The 17,103-nt window shown below is 43.3% G+C and overlaps 1 protein-coding gene across 6 annotated transcripts in view; it reads right to left on the bottom strand.

Moving 5' to 3' along the window:
• The window catches only part of DOCK3 (dedicator of cytokinesis 3), a 336,530-nt gene that overhangs the window by 26,407 nt on the left and 293,020 nt on the right, over nt 1–17,103 (bottom strand). For 4 of the 6 annotated variants that reach the window (XM_084752558.1, XM_084752559.1, XM_084752560.1 and 1 more), the window contains exons 34-40: nt 15,998–16,024; nt 15,781–15,876; nt 12,546–12,606; nt 12,338–12,431; nt 7,756–7,904; nt 6,412–6,498; nt 4,847–4,951 (exon numbers count right to left, since the gene is read on the bottom strand). In XM_084752558.1, the coding sequence (XP_084608684.1) occupies nt 4,847–4,951; nt 6,412–6,498; nt 7,756–7,904; nt 12,338–12,431; nt 12,546–12,606; nt 15,781–15,876; nt 15,998–16,024 (619 nt within the window). The remainder of the gene's footprint in view (nt 1–4,846; nt 4,952–6,411; nt 6,499–7,755; nt 7,905–12,337; nt 12,432–12,545; nt 12,607–15,780; nt 15,877–15,997; nt 16,025–17,103) is intronic. The other 2 variants (XM_084752557.1, XM_084752561.1) reach the window with 1 other exon arrangement.

The raw sequence follows: 17,103 nt of genomic DNA, 5'->3' as shown, positions 1-17,103 counted from the left end.
TCTCTGTCCGCCTCTTCCTATGCTCACATTAGTGAGCAGCTATGCGCGTTGTAGGATATATTGCAGATGATGGTTTAGTTCTCTTAGACTCAGTTATCAAGGATGGTGTAGTTGGTCCAGTATTAGTTTTCTGCAGTTCCTGGTATACCACATTTAGTATGGTACAGTCTCACGTAGATGCATTCAAATGCGTGTCACTTTATGAATCCTGAACTTTTTTTTTGTTTGCTTTTGTTTTTCGAGACAGGGTTTCTCTGTGTAGCCCTGGGTGTCCTAGATTCATTTTGTAGGCCAGGCTGGCCTCGAACTCACAGAGATCCGTCTGCCTCTGCCTCCCAAGTGCTGGGATTATAGGTGTGTGCCACCACGCCTGGCGGATCCTGCAATCTTACTAGATGTTGTTGAATAACTTTTTCCTACTTTTAATTCATTTCTGGTATCAGGAAGATCTAGAAGCATCAGCAGATACTGCTAAGACGCCTCCTACCATGGTGATGGTCCAAACATCAGGAAATGGTCATGTGAACACGAGCTGCGTTTCAGCCCGCGGAGCCCCTCGGGTCTGTTGAAGGGACAGCTGTAACCCTATGCTAAACGCCACAGAGAAGAGCGCCACTGGAAGAGCTAAGCAAGTCACGCCATGACAGAGGCAGGAGCATCTGCTGCACTTCCCGGCCTGCTAGCCTCAAACTAGTACTAGTCAGACAGAAGCAAGAGGGACAACGTCAAACACTGCAGATGGCTGTCAGGGCAGAAACAAATCTACACTTTATGGATGTAATAAACATGTCAGGGCTTGTTTCAAAGCCCAGTGTAGGAAGCAGCTACATGTCAGGGCTTGTTTTAGAGCCCAGCGTAGAAAATAGCTGACAGCCCAAAAAGCTGACGTCTGACCAGATGTGTGAGTGATAGATAAAACCTTAATAGTAAGTTCTGACCTAGGAGCAGCCACGACTGCAAGTTAGTGATAAGAGTGCCGCAGAAAGCTAGATGTGTGAATTAGAGAGGGTAAGGTTAAAGTAAGTATAAAAACCCTGAGAAGAAGCAGTCAGCTCTCTCTCTCTCTCTCTCTCTCTCTCTCTCTCTCTCTCTCTCTCTCTCTCTCTCTCTCTCTCTCTGTCACCATGATCACTTGAAATGCTGCCAGCCAACGGGGCGCTCCCCCCCAAGACGGAGCAGACAGACATGCTGTCAATAACAACCCGAGAACTAATTCAAGTCGCAGCAGCGAACCTGTTCGGCAGAACTTCGCGATATCAGGTCGTATACCCTAATGGCATAAGCTCCCAGAACATTGATATTATAAGATGTTAAATGCTACTCCTATTAGAATTAAGATAGTTTTAGGATAGTTTTAAGAGTATAACGGAATGGTATTGGTGGCTTGGCCTTGGAGCCTTAGCTGCCACCCTTTGCTGTAGTTGCCTTTGTATTGCTAATAAACCTCTCTTGTTAATCCTACCACTTGCTCTTGGCCTGACTCCTTTGTTCCGGATTCTGAGTGTAAACTCTCTGCTCGCGACAATGGACTAGTCCTATTTTTTACCGGTTTTCTCTCCAAGGCACAGCTGGATATACAAAAGGAAATTCATTAGGCTGTGACCAACTATGAGTGGTGGAAGGTTTACTGTGACACAAGAGACCCACTGAGGGGTTTCTGAGGTGGGAGGTTCTCAGAATGTAACTAGTTATTCTGAACCACTCTAATTGTCTTCTAGACTATGGACAAACTTGGTATAATGATTAAAGAATATGTGGAGGATTAGAAAAAACTGAGGATCTACAAAGCCTTATAAAAATAAATCTGTGAGCAAGACATTATCAAACTTAGTTGAGAAATATTTTTTAGTAGAATGAGAAGATCAAGGTCTGGGGACAACACTTGCCTAGCATGAATGAACAAAGCCTTGGGTTTGATTCTCAACACTGCATAACACCAGGCTCTCAACAATCAGGAAGCAGAAGTAGGATGAGCAGGAGTTCAAAGTCAGACTCAGCTACATAACTAGTTCAAGGCCAGCTTGGACTACATGTCACACTGTCTCAAGGACAAAAACTAAACAACAAAACAAAAAATAGTAAGAGGATCAAAACGTGTCAGAAACTACTTCTGAATACCTTATTTTACAAATTTAGGATGGGACTACTGGGACCTTAAATTTAAACATTACAGCTGAAAGCAGGGCACAGTGGCACCCACCTGTAATCCCAGCACTCAGAGAGGCAGAGACAGGCAGACTGCTGTGAGTTCAAGGCCAGCATGGTCTACAAAGCAAGTCCAGGACAGCTAAGACTACAGAAAAACCCTGTCTCAAAAAACCAAAACCGAAACACAACCAACCCAAATAAATATTATAGCTGAGGCATGAAGTTGTCTGTTGTTTATAGTAAGTTTTTCTTACTGCTTCTTTTTTTTTTTAAAGTATTTTATTTATTATGTATACTGTGTTCTGCCTGCATGTACACCTGCAGGCCAGAAGAGGGCACCAGATCTCATTATAACTGGTTGTGAGCCACCATGTGGTTGCTGGGAATTGAACTCAGGACCTCTGGAAGAGCAGCCAGTGCTCTTAACCTCTGAGCCATCTCCCCAGCTCCTTCTTACTGCTTCTTTAACCCTTTTTTTTTTCTTTTGTACAAAAGGTCCTGTATACTACAGGTTGGCCTGAAACTCAAGATCTTCCTGCCTCCACCTCCAAAATGCTGGGATTACAGGTGTGTTATAATGTTTGTCTTAACAATGCTGTAAAAATGTAGCTTGTTACTATAGCATTAAAAAATTAAACTTTACTTGAACCGTAGTTCTAAACTATATATACTATGTGAAGCCTGTCCTCTGAATGGATTTCATATTTCCATTAATTTCCTATCTTGCAGTGACCTGTAAATAAAAATTAATTTCCATCCTTTACTTCACAAAGGCTTTACTTACTATCACCAGGTCTAAGACCAAGTTGTCTTTCTGCACTCTATACTCTGGACCAGACTTTTGGACATTTTTCTCCCATTGAAAAAGAGAAGTTGCTGCTGTATCTTGTGTCATGGAAATGGCTTCTTAATCTTTCTTCAGCTGATCTTAGCACTTGGAGCTCTCACAAGGACCTGGGAGCTAAGTATACTGTCCTCTAGGGTTTTCTTTTTTTTTTTTATTTTCTTTTTTTAAATTTTATTTTATTAATTTATTCATATTACATCTAAATGGTTATCCCCTCCCTTGTATCCTCCCATTCCTCCCTCCCTCCCATTTTCCCCTTACTCCCCTCCCCTATGACTGTGCCTGAGAGGGACTTCCTCCCCCTTTATATGCTCATAGGGTATCAAGTCTCTTCTTGGTAACCTGCTATCCTTCCTCTGAGTGCCACCAGGTTTCCCCAATTCAGGGGATGTGGTCAAATATGAGGCACCAGAGTACGTGTGAAAGTCAGACGGCACTCTCCACTCAACTGTGGAGAATGTCCTGTCCATTGGCTAGATCTGGGTAGGGGTTTGAAGTTTACGGCCTGTATTGTCCTTAGCTGGTGCCTTAGTTTGAGTGGGACCCTTGGGCCCAAATCTGCCTATCATAATGTTCTTCTTGTAGGTTTCTAGGACCCTCTGGATCCTTCAACTTTGCCATTCTCCCATGCTTCTCTCATCTAGAGTCCCAATAGGATGTCCTCTCCTCTGTCCCAGTTTCCTCTAGGGTTTTCTAAGCCAACAATTCTCCATTCCTGCCTATATGGCCTACAGTATATTAGAAGAAAAAAAAAACCCCATCATTTTAGATCAACACACAAGAGGTGTGCCTACTGTTGAGGGGAAGCCTATACTAATGCTACTAGTTAAGGCAGTAGAGGCAGAAATTGGGTGGTTTTCTCCTACGTAGCAGGTTTTGGGGCATTAGTCACTTCTGGATACATTCCTAGAAGTACAGAACACAGAACAACACTCCAGGTCAGAATAGAATGGAGGGTGGTTAGCTGCCAGCACTGTTAAATAAAGCCACATGGCTTCCGCTGACTGATCAGGGCGTTGGAGAGAAGCAGGCAGTAGAGTACATGAAAAAGAAAGAAGAGTGTGCAAGTACTAAGTGAATTGTGTGTACAATACAAATCTTCTGTGGGCTGGGGAGATGGTTTAGTTGGTACCTGTCGTGCAAGAATGAGGAACTACGTTTGGATCCCCAGAGTCTACGTAAGGAGCTGCTCATGGAGGTGTGCACATCTAACCTTAGCACCTGTGAAGGCACACAGATCCATGAAGCTCACTGACTACACAGCCTAACTGAATCCATGAGCTTCAGGTTCAGTGAGAGGCCAGGCTGGAGCCACATGGTGGGTGAGGAGTGCTCCCCCTTTCCGAGGACTAGGAGAGGGAGGAGGGGGAAGAGGGAGGGAGGAAAAGAGGGAGGGACAGGGAGGAGATGAGGGAGGGGGCTACACTCGAGATGTAAAGTAAATAAATTGAATAAAAATAAGGTAGAGAAGGTAGAGAAATGGCTTAGCAGTTAAGAGCACCTCCTGCTCTTGCACAGGATCTGAGTTAATTTCCTAGCATTCACATGAGACAACTCACAACTCTCTGTAACTCCAGCCCCACAGGAATCCAGTGCCTTCTTGTAGGCTCTGCAAGCACTCGCACTCCGACTCTGTCTCACATACACATACTCTCCCAGTCTCTCAATTTCTCTGTCTCTCTCTCACACACACAAGTACATATAAATCTTTTTAAAAAGGTGACCTTTGTATGCATATGTACATACCTACTACTCATTCCCCCAGCGAGCACGCGCGCGCGCGCACACACACACACACACACACACACACACACACACACACACTTATTGTGACTACTTGAATGGACTCACCCGAAGGAAGAAAGGAAACTTCCTGCCATAAAAGCCAACCCGGAAAAACTCAGGCTCCAGGCGTTGCTGCTCTATAATGTTGTCATAATAGCTGGCCTCCATTTTCTGTTAACAATAAAGGTGTGGTTGGTATGCAAAGCAAGTTCTCCTAGGCTCAGCTAAACATTGTCTTCTGGGGAGGGAGCAAGACAATTCAATCTAGGTGACAAGGGAGTAAGCCTTAGACACCACCAGCCTCTCTCCAGGGAGCCGCATGATGGAAGAGGAAAGCTCACCTTCCCTCTTCACTGCCCTCTGATGACAGGGTAAAGGGAGCCTGCCTATTCCATCCCTGTGCAGTTGCTCTTAATATTCTCCCTGGGCATGGACCCCCAAGCACAGAGATCTCAGGCCTGGATTTGAGAAGAAAGTATTTAACATGGCTTTGGCTGATACTTGCTATACCAGTTGGTCCCCGACTAGGGTTTCTGGTAGCTGGCCACTAACAACTCTCACTACCGCACATGTCAGTGCATTTGCATCCACTCTTGTTCATTTATTATTTGATTTAAGATATTATTAACTACAACTGAGACGCCTCAGTTGCCAGCATTACTGGTACTAGTTACAATTTGGGAGATTTTAAATTTGAAAAGATAACTAATCTTCATGATGTCCAACATTACAAAGTCAGCAAGCTTTTCAGTATGGATATGCTGGTTTCACATTTAACCACCGTTAGGCAGCAGCCCTTAAAAATTAGCCACAAAAAACTACTTTAGGGAATTATGTCCAAATCCCATTTGACCAGAGATTTTGCCCAGATGGCTTAGCCTTAGATGAGGGTGTAGTAGACCCTGTCACCACTAGTCTTTCTCTGCTGATGAGATAATAAGAAAATATAACTTGAAAGATAGCACTGGCAATACGGAAAGACTTTACAAAGACCTTCAAAATCCATGGGACATTTGGTATAATTTTTGAATATTTTGCTTCAAAGAAGGGCGCAAGGACAAAGTGCTTAGGTAACCACAAGATGCAATGGGGGAAAAACGCTTATAATAAAAAAGTTTTAGGTGCTAGTGAAGTGTAAAAGCACTTACTGTCAACATAAGCCTGGCAATCTGGGTTTGATATCCAGAATCCACATAAAGATGGAAGGACAAAATGGACCTTACAAAGTAGTCTCCTCACTCTACGAATGTACCTCATAATACATGCCTCCCTTATTTCATAAACACCCACAAATAATAAATTGAAAGTTTTTAAATATATACAATACATCACTGAACAAAATTATTTCATGAAAAACTTCTTCATGAAGCTAGGTGGTCCCTCACCTCTGGAAATCACTATCCTGTTATGTCTTCTTATCCTGAGTACAGTGGCTTTTAGGGTTCAGATCACAAAGTCATTTGTCAGATACGTATTCTTGTTCTCCCCTGTCAGACTGCAAGTATGTTGAGGGCAGAAATCTAGCCATTGTCCTTGGCATTAAGCTAAGGGACTTAGGAATCACTTAGGAACAGATACCAGGTCGTCCAGTAGCCTTTGGTCATGCGTATGGAGGAAGAGACGCAGCTTACCCGAATCCAGCTGAGGCTCTGATAATCATAGAGGCTCTCGTACTGACATGCCAGCTCTCTACACAGAGGGATTCCAAACTCCCAGCTCTGTGGAAAAACAAACAAACAAACAAACACCAAAAACCAAAACAGGCTTCAGCACCTCTGGCATTCTCAGATGCCATTGAACATATGAAAGACTATAACAAAAGTCTAGCTCTGACTCATGTATTACAAGGAATATAGTCTTTAAAACCAATGTGTAGACAGTATTACACAGCACTGAGGTTTTCTGGCCTATGCAGAGCTTTCGTGTTTTTCCTCCAATGTCTTAGCCTCCATGACTCTCTTCATTACCTTTACATACTTCTCAGGGTGTTGTGGTCTGTTATTCCTGTCTCATTTAAAAAAATAGATTTACTTTTTGTTGTATTAGTCTATATTAGATGGTAACCCTCATGAGGGAGAAAGCTGTATTTATTTACTGTATTTTCAGGTCCTAGAACAATAGCAGGCACGGCAGCTACTCAGTATTTCTTTAGTAAGTTAATAAAGGGACTGTGAACCTTTTAGTAGAGATTATTTTTACAAATTATGGCAATCAAGCATAAAGGGATTTCCTAAGCCCTGGCAGTAGGCTCGGCACTTTTTTAAATGAAAAGACTATAGACCTTTAGGCTTCAGATACTCTTTGTCTGGTTTGAGAATGGACTGCTTTTGTGATGCAGTTCCTGTTAAAGCAGTGGGCCCATCTAACAGGTGCCTGAAGAAGGCTGCAGTGGACTTCATTCTAATGAATTGTTCACTTCCTTCTTCTTCATTTTTTTTTTTTTTTGGTATCGCTTCTCGGCCTTTTGGCTAAGATCAAGTATATTGTTTTCTTTTTGTGGTACTGAGGACTAAACCCAGGGCCCTGTGAAAGCTAGGTAAGTTCTCTACCACTGTCATCATCATCATCACCATCTTCTTCTTCTTCATCACATCATCATCATCATTATTGTGTTTTCATTCTCCTAGGTACTTAGAAACATCAGTTTACAAGGTATCTAACTCAGTTTACTCTCCCCAACTTCCAAATTCTAATTCAAACTTACACATGATGAACTTAAGATTCCCATTATCAACCTCAGTTACTCTCAGTTTCTGGTTTTTCACAACAGGGTTTCTCTGTGTAGCCTTGGCTGTCCTAGACTAACTTTGTAGACCAGGTTGGCCTCAAACTCATAGAGTTCGCCTGCCTCTGCCTCCTGAGTGTAAGGATTAAAGGCGCGCACCACCACCGCCAGGCTATTCTTAGTTTCTAACAAACACAAACCACACTACAGCACAACTCGAGGGGCTGAAGGCTTGCTTTCTGACACCTACCTTGCCTTTGTTGAAGTAGTGGATGATCTTCCTACAAAGTCCCTCTTTCCGCTGCCACTCGGTTTGGGATGGGTAGTGCAGGAACTCCCGTAATGGCCGGTCTTCCCATTGCAGCAGCTCACAGTAAAGAAGCAGAGTGAATGCAGCCTCTGTAGGGACAGACAGCGTAGAGGCTCAGGGCTTCCTCTGGGGCCCAGAACAGCTCTGTGCTAGGGGTCCATGGTGAGCAAGAATATCAGAGCAGGGCATGGGTAGCACAGCCAGGAATTCTAGATACCAAAGGTACCAAAAAAAAAAAAAAAAAAAAAAAAGGAAAAAGCCTGGCATGGTGGCGCACACCACACCTTTAATCCCAGCACTCGGGAGGCAGAGGCAGGCGGATCGATGTGAGTTCGAGGCCAGCCTAGTCTACAAAGTGAGGCCAGGACAGACAAGGCTACACAGGGAAACCCTGTCTCAAAAAACCAAAAACAAAACAACAACAACAACAAAAACCAAAAACAAAAACAAAACAAGATAGCAAAGGTAACACAGTAGGACTGTCTGGCTAATAACCCCTTTCACAGAATGAAAGAGTCATAAATGCTCCTAGTACCTAGTCACTTGTTTTTAGTTCTAGTTAAGGAATAAAGAATGGTTCACAGATGAGAACCTCCTGCTGTGGAAGCTTCATATATATGAAAGGAATTTAAATGGAGTCACTATATAATGGGAGAGATGATGGCCCCAAATAGACACCTTTTTAAAAAGTCTCAACTATTTTTTTAAAAAAATTATTTATTTTTATTTCATGTACATTAGTATTTTGCCTGAATGTATGTCTGTATGAGGGTGTAGGCGCCCCCAGAACTGGAGTTACAGACAGCTGTGACCTTCCATGTGGATGCTGGGAACTGAACCTGGGTTCTCTGGAAGAGCAGCCAGTGCTCTTAACCACTGAGCCATCTCCCCAGCCCACCCCCAAATTAGACCCCCAGTGCCAGGAATGAGTTACATCTTGTTGAGTTGTTGCCAAAAGGGTTACAGAACACCCTAAACGTCACGAACGATTCCTAAGGCTATTGGTTATTCTCTACAACCTGATGGTAAGGCCCTATTGCTGAAGACACCACTTACTTATGCCATCAAACATTAGAGAAATGGAGCTGGAGCCCAGATAGAAGCTTCACTCCCTACTGACTAGCATTCATGGTTCCGGAAAGTATTCTGCACATTACTGGAGGTGAAAAGTAATCATCAATATCACACAGCTACAAACTCTGTGACCAACAACAGCACCCTGCCCACAAGACATACTGGTGCAATAACGGAATAACCAACTATTTTCTGAGGCCCATTCTATGAGATAGATTCCATACCTGACACTGCTCAAACGGTCAAGAACTTGAGACTAGATAAGTCATAGGACCCAGGAGAAAAATCTACTACTATCATTCTCCTGAGGGAACACAGCAATAAAATGACTCCTAATGACATACTGCTATGCCCATGGATCAGTACTCCAGAGACTCACAACTGAACAGTATGTAGAGAGTGAGAGAGTCCGGAGGACCCAGTCTTAAATGGGATGTCTGCATCAAGCCCCTCCCTTCAAGACTCAGGGATCCAAGTGGAAGAGGTGGAAAGATTATAAAAGCAGAAGTGATAAATGTCTCCAAGGAAACAGCATCTTTCAGATACATCAGAACTGATATCCATATGATCTCACAGAGACTGACAGCAGGCATAGGACCTCAACAGGTTAAAAAACCAGACAGTCCCAGATCTAAGAAGAGGAGGTGGACACAAAGTTCCACTTCTAACCAAGAAGCTATTTGCAATTGATACCTACTGGGAGAAGGGAAATTACCTTTCTAAAACAGTGTCTCACTGGGTATATTAATCACACCCCAGCACAGGCTCCATGCCCAGAAATAGCTGGCTAACACAAAACAGACTCCAATTTTTTTTTTGAAGTGGCACTTTTTGTTACTTTTGTCTTATTAGTTTTTTTTATTTGTGTTTTTACTGTTTTTTGAAAGAGAGGAAGAGGGAGAAAGGAAGGTGGAGGGAGAGAAAGAAAGAGAGGGAGGAGGGAGAGAGCATGCAGGCATGAAGTGGGGTGGGAAGGATCTGCGAGGAACTGAGAGAGGATAAAGAATTTGATCAAAGTATATTATACAAACAGAAATGTGGAAGTTCAAGCCAATCAAACCCTTTCCTTCCCAATTTGCTTTTTGGTCATGGTGTTTCATATCACAGCAATGGAAACCCTAAGACACTCATCTTTGCTATTTTTATACGTAACACCTAAAGCTATAAGGACAAAGCACAGCACTTCTCTGTTCATATCCAGGACTCAGCCTCCTTTTAAAAAATGCTTCTTTTTGAAATTTTTATTAATTATTCACTTTACATTCTGGTCATAGCCCCCACCCTCCTCTCCTTCTGGCCCTACCCTCTCTCCTCTACTCCTCAGAGAAGGGGAGCCCCCCTCCAGCAAATCAAGTCACATCACAACTGAGGGTGTCCTCTTCCCCTGTGGCCTGGTCAGGTAGCTCCACCAGGGGGAAGTGATAAAAATCAGGCAGCAGAGTCCATGTTGGAGTTAGCGCCCCTTTCCCTTACTAGGGTACCCGTATGAGGACTGAGATGGCCATCAGTTACATCTGTTTAGGGGCCCTGGGTCAGTCCATGCATGATCCTTAGTTGGGGCTTCAGTCTCTACAAGTCCCCATGGACCCTGGTTAGTTGGCTCTGTTGGTTTTCTTGTGGAGCTCCTTTCCCTTCTGGTGACTCAGCCTCTCAAGTGGTAGCCCAGTCCTTGAGTTTAGCAAATGTCTATGCTAATACAGATTTTTTATTTTTTTGAGACAGGGTTTCTGTATAGCTTTCACTGTCCTGGACTCAAACTCATAAAGACTGGCCTGCCTCTGCCTCCCCAAATGCTGGGATTACTTATTTATTTTCATGTGTATGGGTGTTTTGTTTGTATGTATGTTTTTGCACCATAGGTATGCAGTGCCTGCAGAAGCCAGAGGAGGATGTTGGATCCCCTGGGTCTGGAGCTACACATGGTTGTGAGCTACCACGAGAGTGTTAAGAATCAAAACTGGATCATCTCTAAGAGCAGTTAGTGCTCCCTAACCATTGAGACATCTCTCCAGCCTAGTACAAGTAATAAATAAAAATCTTTCCCTTCACCACTCTTTCAGAATTATTGAGATAATAATTAGTTGGTATAAAGAATGGCAAATTCAGTCATGTTGTGCAATGTCATATAATTTCTCCTAAAAATATTTATTTAATGAGTATGGTGTCTTGCCTGTATGAATATCTCTGTGCACCTTGTGCATGCCAGGTGCCCTCAGAGGCTAAGGGACAACACTGGATCCCCTTGGAATAGAGTTATAGACAGTTGTGAGCTGCCACGTGGGTGCTACAAATTGAACTCAAGTCCTCTGCAAGAACAGCCAGTGTGTTTAACTGCTTAGCCATATTTCCAGACCCTAACTTCATCTTTTCAATTTTTTAAAAAAATTTTTTGAGACAGGGTTTCTGTGTGCAGCACTGGCAATCCCAGACTTGCTTTTGTAGACCAGGCTGGCCCGGAACTCACAGAGATCTGCTTGCCTGCCTCTGTGCTGGGATTAAAGGCGTGCGCCACCACGCCCAGCTCTATTGTCATCTTTTAAAGATAGTCTCAATATATATCCTAGGCTTACCTCAGGCTCATCTCATGTTTTAGCTTCCTGAGTATAGGCAGACCAGTCATTTAATCCATCTTGTTCTTTTTTCCAAGTTGTGTTAACAGAAAAAAATAGGATATATACCACTTCCTAACATCTAAAGACAAGGGTAAGGAAGGAGGGTGCTGTTTTTAATAATTCTAGTTAAGATTTGCAAATAAAAATAGATCTCATTTCCACATTTAGATGACAAATTTAAGTCCTTTAGTCTTAGGGATAGGAATAGGGTCTGGGTACAGTGGAAAAGATGGCTCTTCGGGAACACTGTGGTACAAAGGAATCACACAGAATATCATGTGTGCATCCTTCCTTTTCATTCAGAGCTGCTCTCAGTTAACAGATCATGACAGGCACTTGCACTGGCTGTAGACATAATGAAAAGCCTTTTATCTGGCCTGTCAAGAAGATGAATCTGTCCAGACTGCACTGGGCGCTCAGCACGAGAGTTGGTGTGCAGTTGCAGGGCAAGAGCCAGATCTACCAGTGAGTGTAGAAATTCCAGGATTAAGGAGATATTCCTTTGCTATGGTCTTGGTTGGTTTCAGCTCTGCAAGTTCTATTTCTGAGGAGTGACAAAACACCAGAATTTGGGAGTTACTCTTGAGTCTCAGAGACCTGGATAGGAACGAAAGGTGAGTGAACAGCCCCAGACAGTAGGAGACAGTCATGGAGCACACACTGGGAAAAACAAAATGTCCTCACTACAAAGGAGCAGAAGGGCAGGAGTGAGGTGCAGGGAAACCTTGGAAGCCGTTCCTGCTGAGATCTGGCAGGACGGCGCTGGAGATCTCCCTCTGTATAGCCCCCCAAGTCTGTCCTAATGAAAAGACACAGCTCTTCCTTTCCTGACTCACCTGTGTAGTTTTCAGCCTGTAAGTGCATGTCACAAAGTTTGTGAATGTATCGGATATACATTTCCTCTTTGTTAATCTCAGATTTGTAAAAGTTCTGTAAGAGAATGAAATGTACGTAAGAGGCAAGCATCTGCCCCATTTCACATGCAGCTTTCTCGCTCCAGCCAGCCTGGCTGTGTCCAGCAGGAGGAAGGACTCGTGTCCTCACCATCAGGTTGACAGTGCAGCCAATCTTCTTGTTCTCTGTTTCTTCTCCTTTCATGCAGTCCCTGGAAAAGAGAGCACAGACGATTGCCTACGATATGAAGTGGCATCTCCTGGGACAACACAGAAAACAGCAGCACCACTGGGACGTTGGTATGGCCAGATCTGAAAGTAGCGTGCCTTCTAACACGGAGTACTTCAACAGAGGAGGACTACATTGTGAGATCCCCCCAATCCTGGGGTTCAAAGATCTCTGTAGAGCACCTTGTTCCAGTTGTAGAGTATAGAACCCAGACGCATCATCAGGGAATTAAGTGGCACTTGCAAATTTATTACACAAGGATGTGTCTTTAAGGCATAAGGCCAAATCCTTAAGTTTCCCAGGGAGGCACAGAGTGATTCTTAAGGGATAAATTTTGTTTTGTGGCAAACTGTGAGAGAGGAGCTATGAATCTGTTCCAGAATTCACATAAAGTTAAAGGCATCACTGTCAAAGCTGAGGAGGTACTTCTTAGAATACTTAAAGTTTGGCTAGTCTAAAAATAAGTCTCACACCAAAGGTCCAAGTCATGCTGGGCCACCACTTACTGGGAAAACCCCTACAACTTTATATATAACATATCTAACTGTCATATATATAAAGTTTATATATATAATTTATTATACATACATATACTGTCAAGAACTGTTTAAATTCTTGGGTAAAGGAAAAGATGCTCTTGATTTTGGCATAGTTTACCTGCAAGTTTGTCTAACTGATCATTATTTACTGTGCACCTGCCAGGGATAAGCAGAGCACCAGGAAGAAAGTTCAAGGATCCTGCCTTCAAGGAATTGACTCTTTTCTGTCAAACTAAGTCAGAAGGTGGCAAATGATGTATATTGGAGGTATATACAGAAAGCCAAGTGAGCTCCTGGCTAGGGAAAGCTTCCCTGATGGTTTGGACTCGGGAGGGGGGACTCTAAGAAAATGACCCAGCATAAGAAATCTGAAGGTTAAGAGATCAATGAAGAAAAAAAAATGGATGGGGATCTAGACCACAGCCTTTGAATTAGCTAGAACTTGGCTCAACTTTTGGCAACAGACCTTTTCAAATGTACTTCTTCACTGATAACTACAACAGTAACCCTTTAGGGCTGCAAATGAGATTAGAGGCAATGTATATACAATGTTAATGTAGGTTTTTCGTTTGTTTGTTTCTTTGTTTTGTTTTAGGTAGCTAGAACCACTACAATAATCATGGTGTTCACATGGAGTAATACTTGGAGACAAGAAATGGTGATTAAAATTGGTCTGACCGTGAGTTTCATTTGTTTATAGAAGACAGAAAGAAAAATCAGTCAGTTAAAAGAAAGCCTTTAAGTCTAAGAAACTGATTTTGGGTCTTGTAGGTAGATGGAAGTGAATATGAACAACCTTCAGTAAATATTGCACTAAGGAAAAGATACAGGGCTTTAGCCTACTTTTCTTCTGTCTGATGGCAGGTACAGGAGAGGCTTGGGATCTGACATGTAAAAAGGAAGCCTTTTGCTTTAGAAGGGACAGACAAAGGCTAGCTTTGACCTAAGGCCCAAGAAAAACAGGCAGAAGCTTTCTCAAACACAGCTGTGCTACAGAAAGAGGGGATGCTCGGGATGTGAATTCCACTTCCAAGTCAGCGCACTGCCCCCTGAGTCTGCTGAATGACCATGCTTTCCCCTTCAGAAGCACCCTGAGGAAGCCCCCGCTTTGTCACGTCTTGATCCAGGGGTTTATAAATCTTGTAGGGTTGTTGCTTGGGTTCAGTTTTATCCCTTTATCATCCTCATCTTCTTGACTTCCAGAAAACACTGTAGTGACTATCCTAGTCCCACTGAAAGCATAATTACGGCTGCAGTGGTTGTTTTGTTATGTTCAGAGCAATTCAGCAGTCATGACAGGATTAGGAAGGCAAGCTTTCATGAAAAATTTTAATTCCACATGAATTCTCAGGCTGAATATAACAGAGATCTCTTGAGTTCATGAAACATTTTCTCTAATCTGTTACCATAGCTAGGATTAGGGGAAAGAATTAGATTTTAACAAAAAAAAAATATATATAGGCATGAGAAAAGGGGTATTCCCAGTCCCAGGAGAAGCAATGAAAAGTTGTCCTTGGTCATATTTTGGCAATAGGTGATAGTTCCTGTTTATCTTCCATATGGCCGAGGGGGGTCTTCATTAAGGAACTACAGCTGTTCCCTAACTCGCTATGAAGACAGTTTTTCTTTTCCTTCTTGCTATGTCCATTCCTCTGAGCCTTGACTTTTCCAGATGGAAGGCCATATGGCTGCACATCCCTGGGATGCCTTTTGGTTACATTCAGTCTTAGGGGGACCCCAAGAATCTCTAACTTATACTTGAGGAAAAAGTATTCTGTTACTGGTCATCAGAGGATTGCTAAATATAGCCAATGGAACCAGAATAGTCAGTCCTTCCTATGTTAAGACACAGTGATTTTTGTTGTTAAACAGGGTCATGCTATATAGTCCAGGATAGCTTCAAATGTATGATTGTTCTGCCCCAGGCTCCCCAGGCACCGCCATGCCTGTTTCTTATGTGTTTGTAAAGACAAGATTTCATTATAGAGGCCTGCCTGGTCTGGAACGCCAGTGTAGACCAGGCTGGACTGGAAATCACAGATTCACCTGCCTCTGCCTTCTGAGTGTTGGGGTTAAAGAGATATGTCACCATGCATGACAGCTTTCTTTTTTGTTTATCTTTGTTTTTCTATTTTTTCTCAAGACAGGGTTTCTCTGTGTGTATCCCTGGATGTCCTGGAACTGGCTTTGTAGATCAGGCTAGCCTCAAACTTACAGAGATATGGCCGCCTCTGCCTCCCAAGTGCTAGGATTAAATGTGTGTGCCACCATGCCTGGCTGGCAGTTGTTGTTTTAGGGTTTATTTTTATTTTACGTGTCTGAGTATTTTGCCTGCCTGTATGTATGCGATGTGCATGCCTGGTACCCACAGAAGGCAGAGGGGGGCATTGGATATCTTGGACTTGGAGTTATAGGCAGTTATGAGTTGCCATGTGGGTGCTGGGAACCGAATGCACATCCATTACAAGAGCAGCAGGTAATCTCAACTGCTGAGCCATTTCTCCAATCCCCACTGTGGTCTCAGTTTTAAGGTCAAATGGGTGCCTTTGCAGAAGAGAATATTTTACCAGAGGAGGGCTAGAGAAGTTTCAAACTAAAAAAATAAAAAAATAAAATACCTGTAGTCAAGAAGGCGTTCCATGAGGCGAGTGACTGAGGTAACAAAGGAAATGCCAGTCTCACGCCATGTTTCCTGTTCAACCTTTTCCAGAAGGCTGTTGGTAGAAGAAGCAAACATAATTCATGAGTCTTTCCTGGTGACAAGAGTGAGGTCCTCGAGTCTGTGGAGGCTGTGATACATCTGGAGACAGGAGACTTGCCATACTGTAGTCTTACCTGGGGTAGGGCCCAAACAGCTGGGTTCTACTCCATGCAGCAGAAAGCAAAGACAAGGATATTATTGGACTGGCAGCAACAAATGAGCATCTCTCCCATTTCCCTGTGCATGTTCCTTTTTTTTTTTCTCCCCCGAGATAGGGTTTCTCTGTGTAGCCTTGGTTGGGCTGGACTCACTTTGTAGACTAGGCTGGCCTCGAACTCATAGTGATCCACCAGCCTCTGCCTCCCGAGTGCTGGGATCAAAGGCGTGTGTCACCACCACCCAGCTCCTGTGCATGTTCCTAAGGGTACCACTGAAGAGGAGGTGAGAGAGCCATATACTCTAAGGTCTGTTCTCAAGGAATGCCTGAATTAAGAGCCCGTGTTGGTGTAAGTCTGGCTTTGCCAACTGGCTGTGTGCTTCTAATGCCCAGAGGCATTTTCAGTCAACATACAAAACTACCTCTTCATAGAAATCAGAGCTTCCCAGAAGCCTAAGGGGCCCAGTACGAGAGGCAGAGAGCAAAGTCACGAGCTATACTCTGCTACCACCTCAGTCAAGAGAAGCTTCCAAAAATATATAACAATGACAGAAGTTTAATGTAGAATTCATTTTTAAAAAATCCAACAGCACCATGATTCTGTCTCTTCGAGGCAGCTTTTGGCTTGTTCAAAAACCCTGGCTTTTGAGATACACTGACATCCCTTATGCTTCTTCAAGGAAGCTGCTTCCTTGTTGCTCTGGTCATGAGCTTAGGCTAGATCTCATTCCACACAGCTATATGATTTCTTATGAGCACGTTTTGCTCTCTTAACTTTCTAAGAATCATCTGGAGTTAACTGTCAAGATTGGGGACAAGAGTCGGGGACTTCAACTCACAGCTTGGTTGTTGTTAAGCTTTTTTGCTATGATCACTGCTTCTCAGTACAGGACACACCTGTGTCAAACATTCAGGGAAAGTATAAGTTTCTATGGTCAGGCTGGGAAGGAGAGAAGAGTATAGGCTCCAGCCTCTAACGCGTGTGGACTACAGCACTACACTATTCTCCAACTGTTATGGAGCTCTGTTGTTCTGAACATTGTGGAGAGGTGTTCTGTGAACACGCAGTGTGGGAAATTAAAA

The sequence above is a fragment of the Acomys minous genome, assembly GCF_964271855.1.
Source record: "Acomys minous genome assembly, chromosome: 13".
Lineage (NCBI taxonomy): Eukaryota > Metazoa > Chordata > Mammalia > Rodentia > Muridae > Acomys > Acomys minous.
This window is presented reverse-complemented; position numbering and strand designations above follow the sequence as displayed.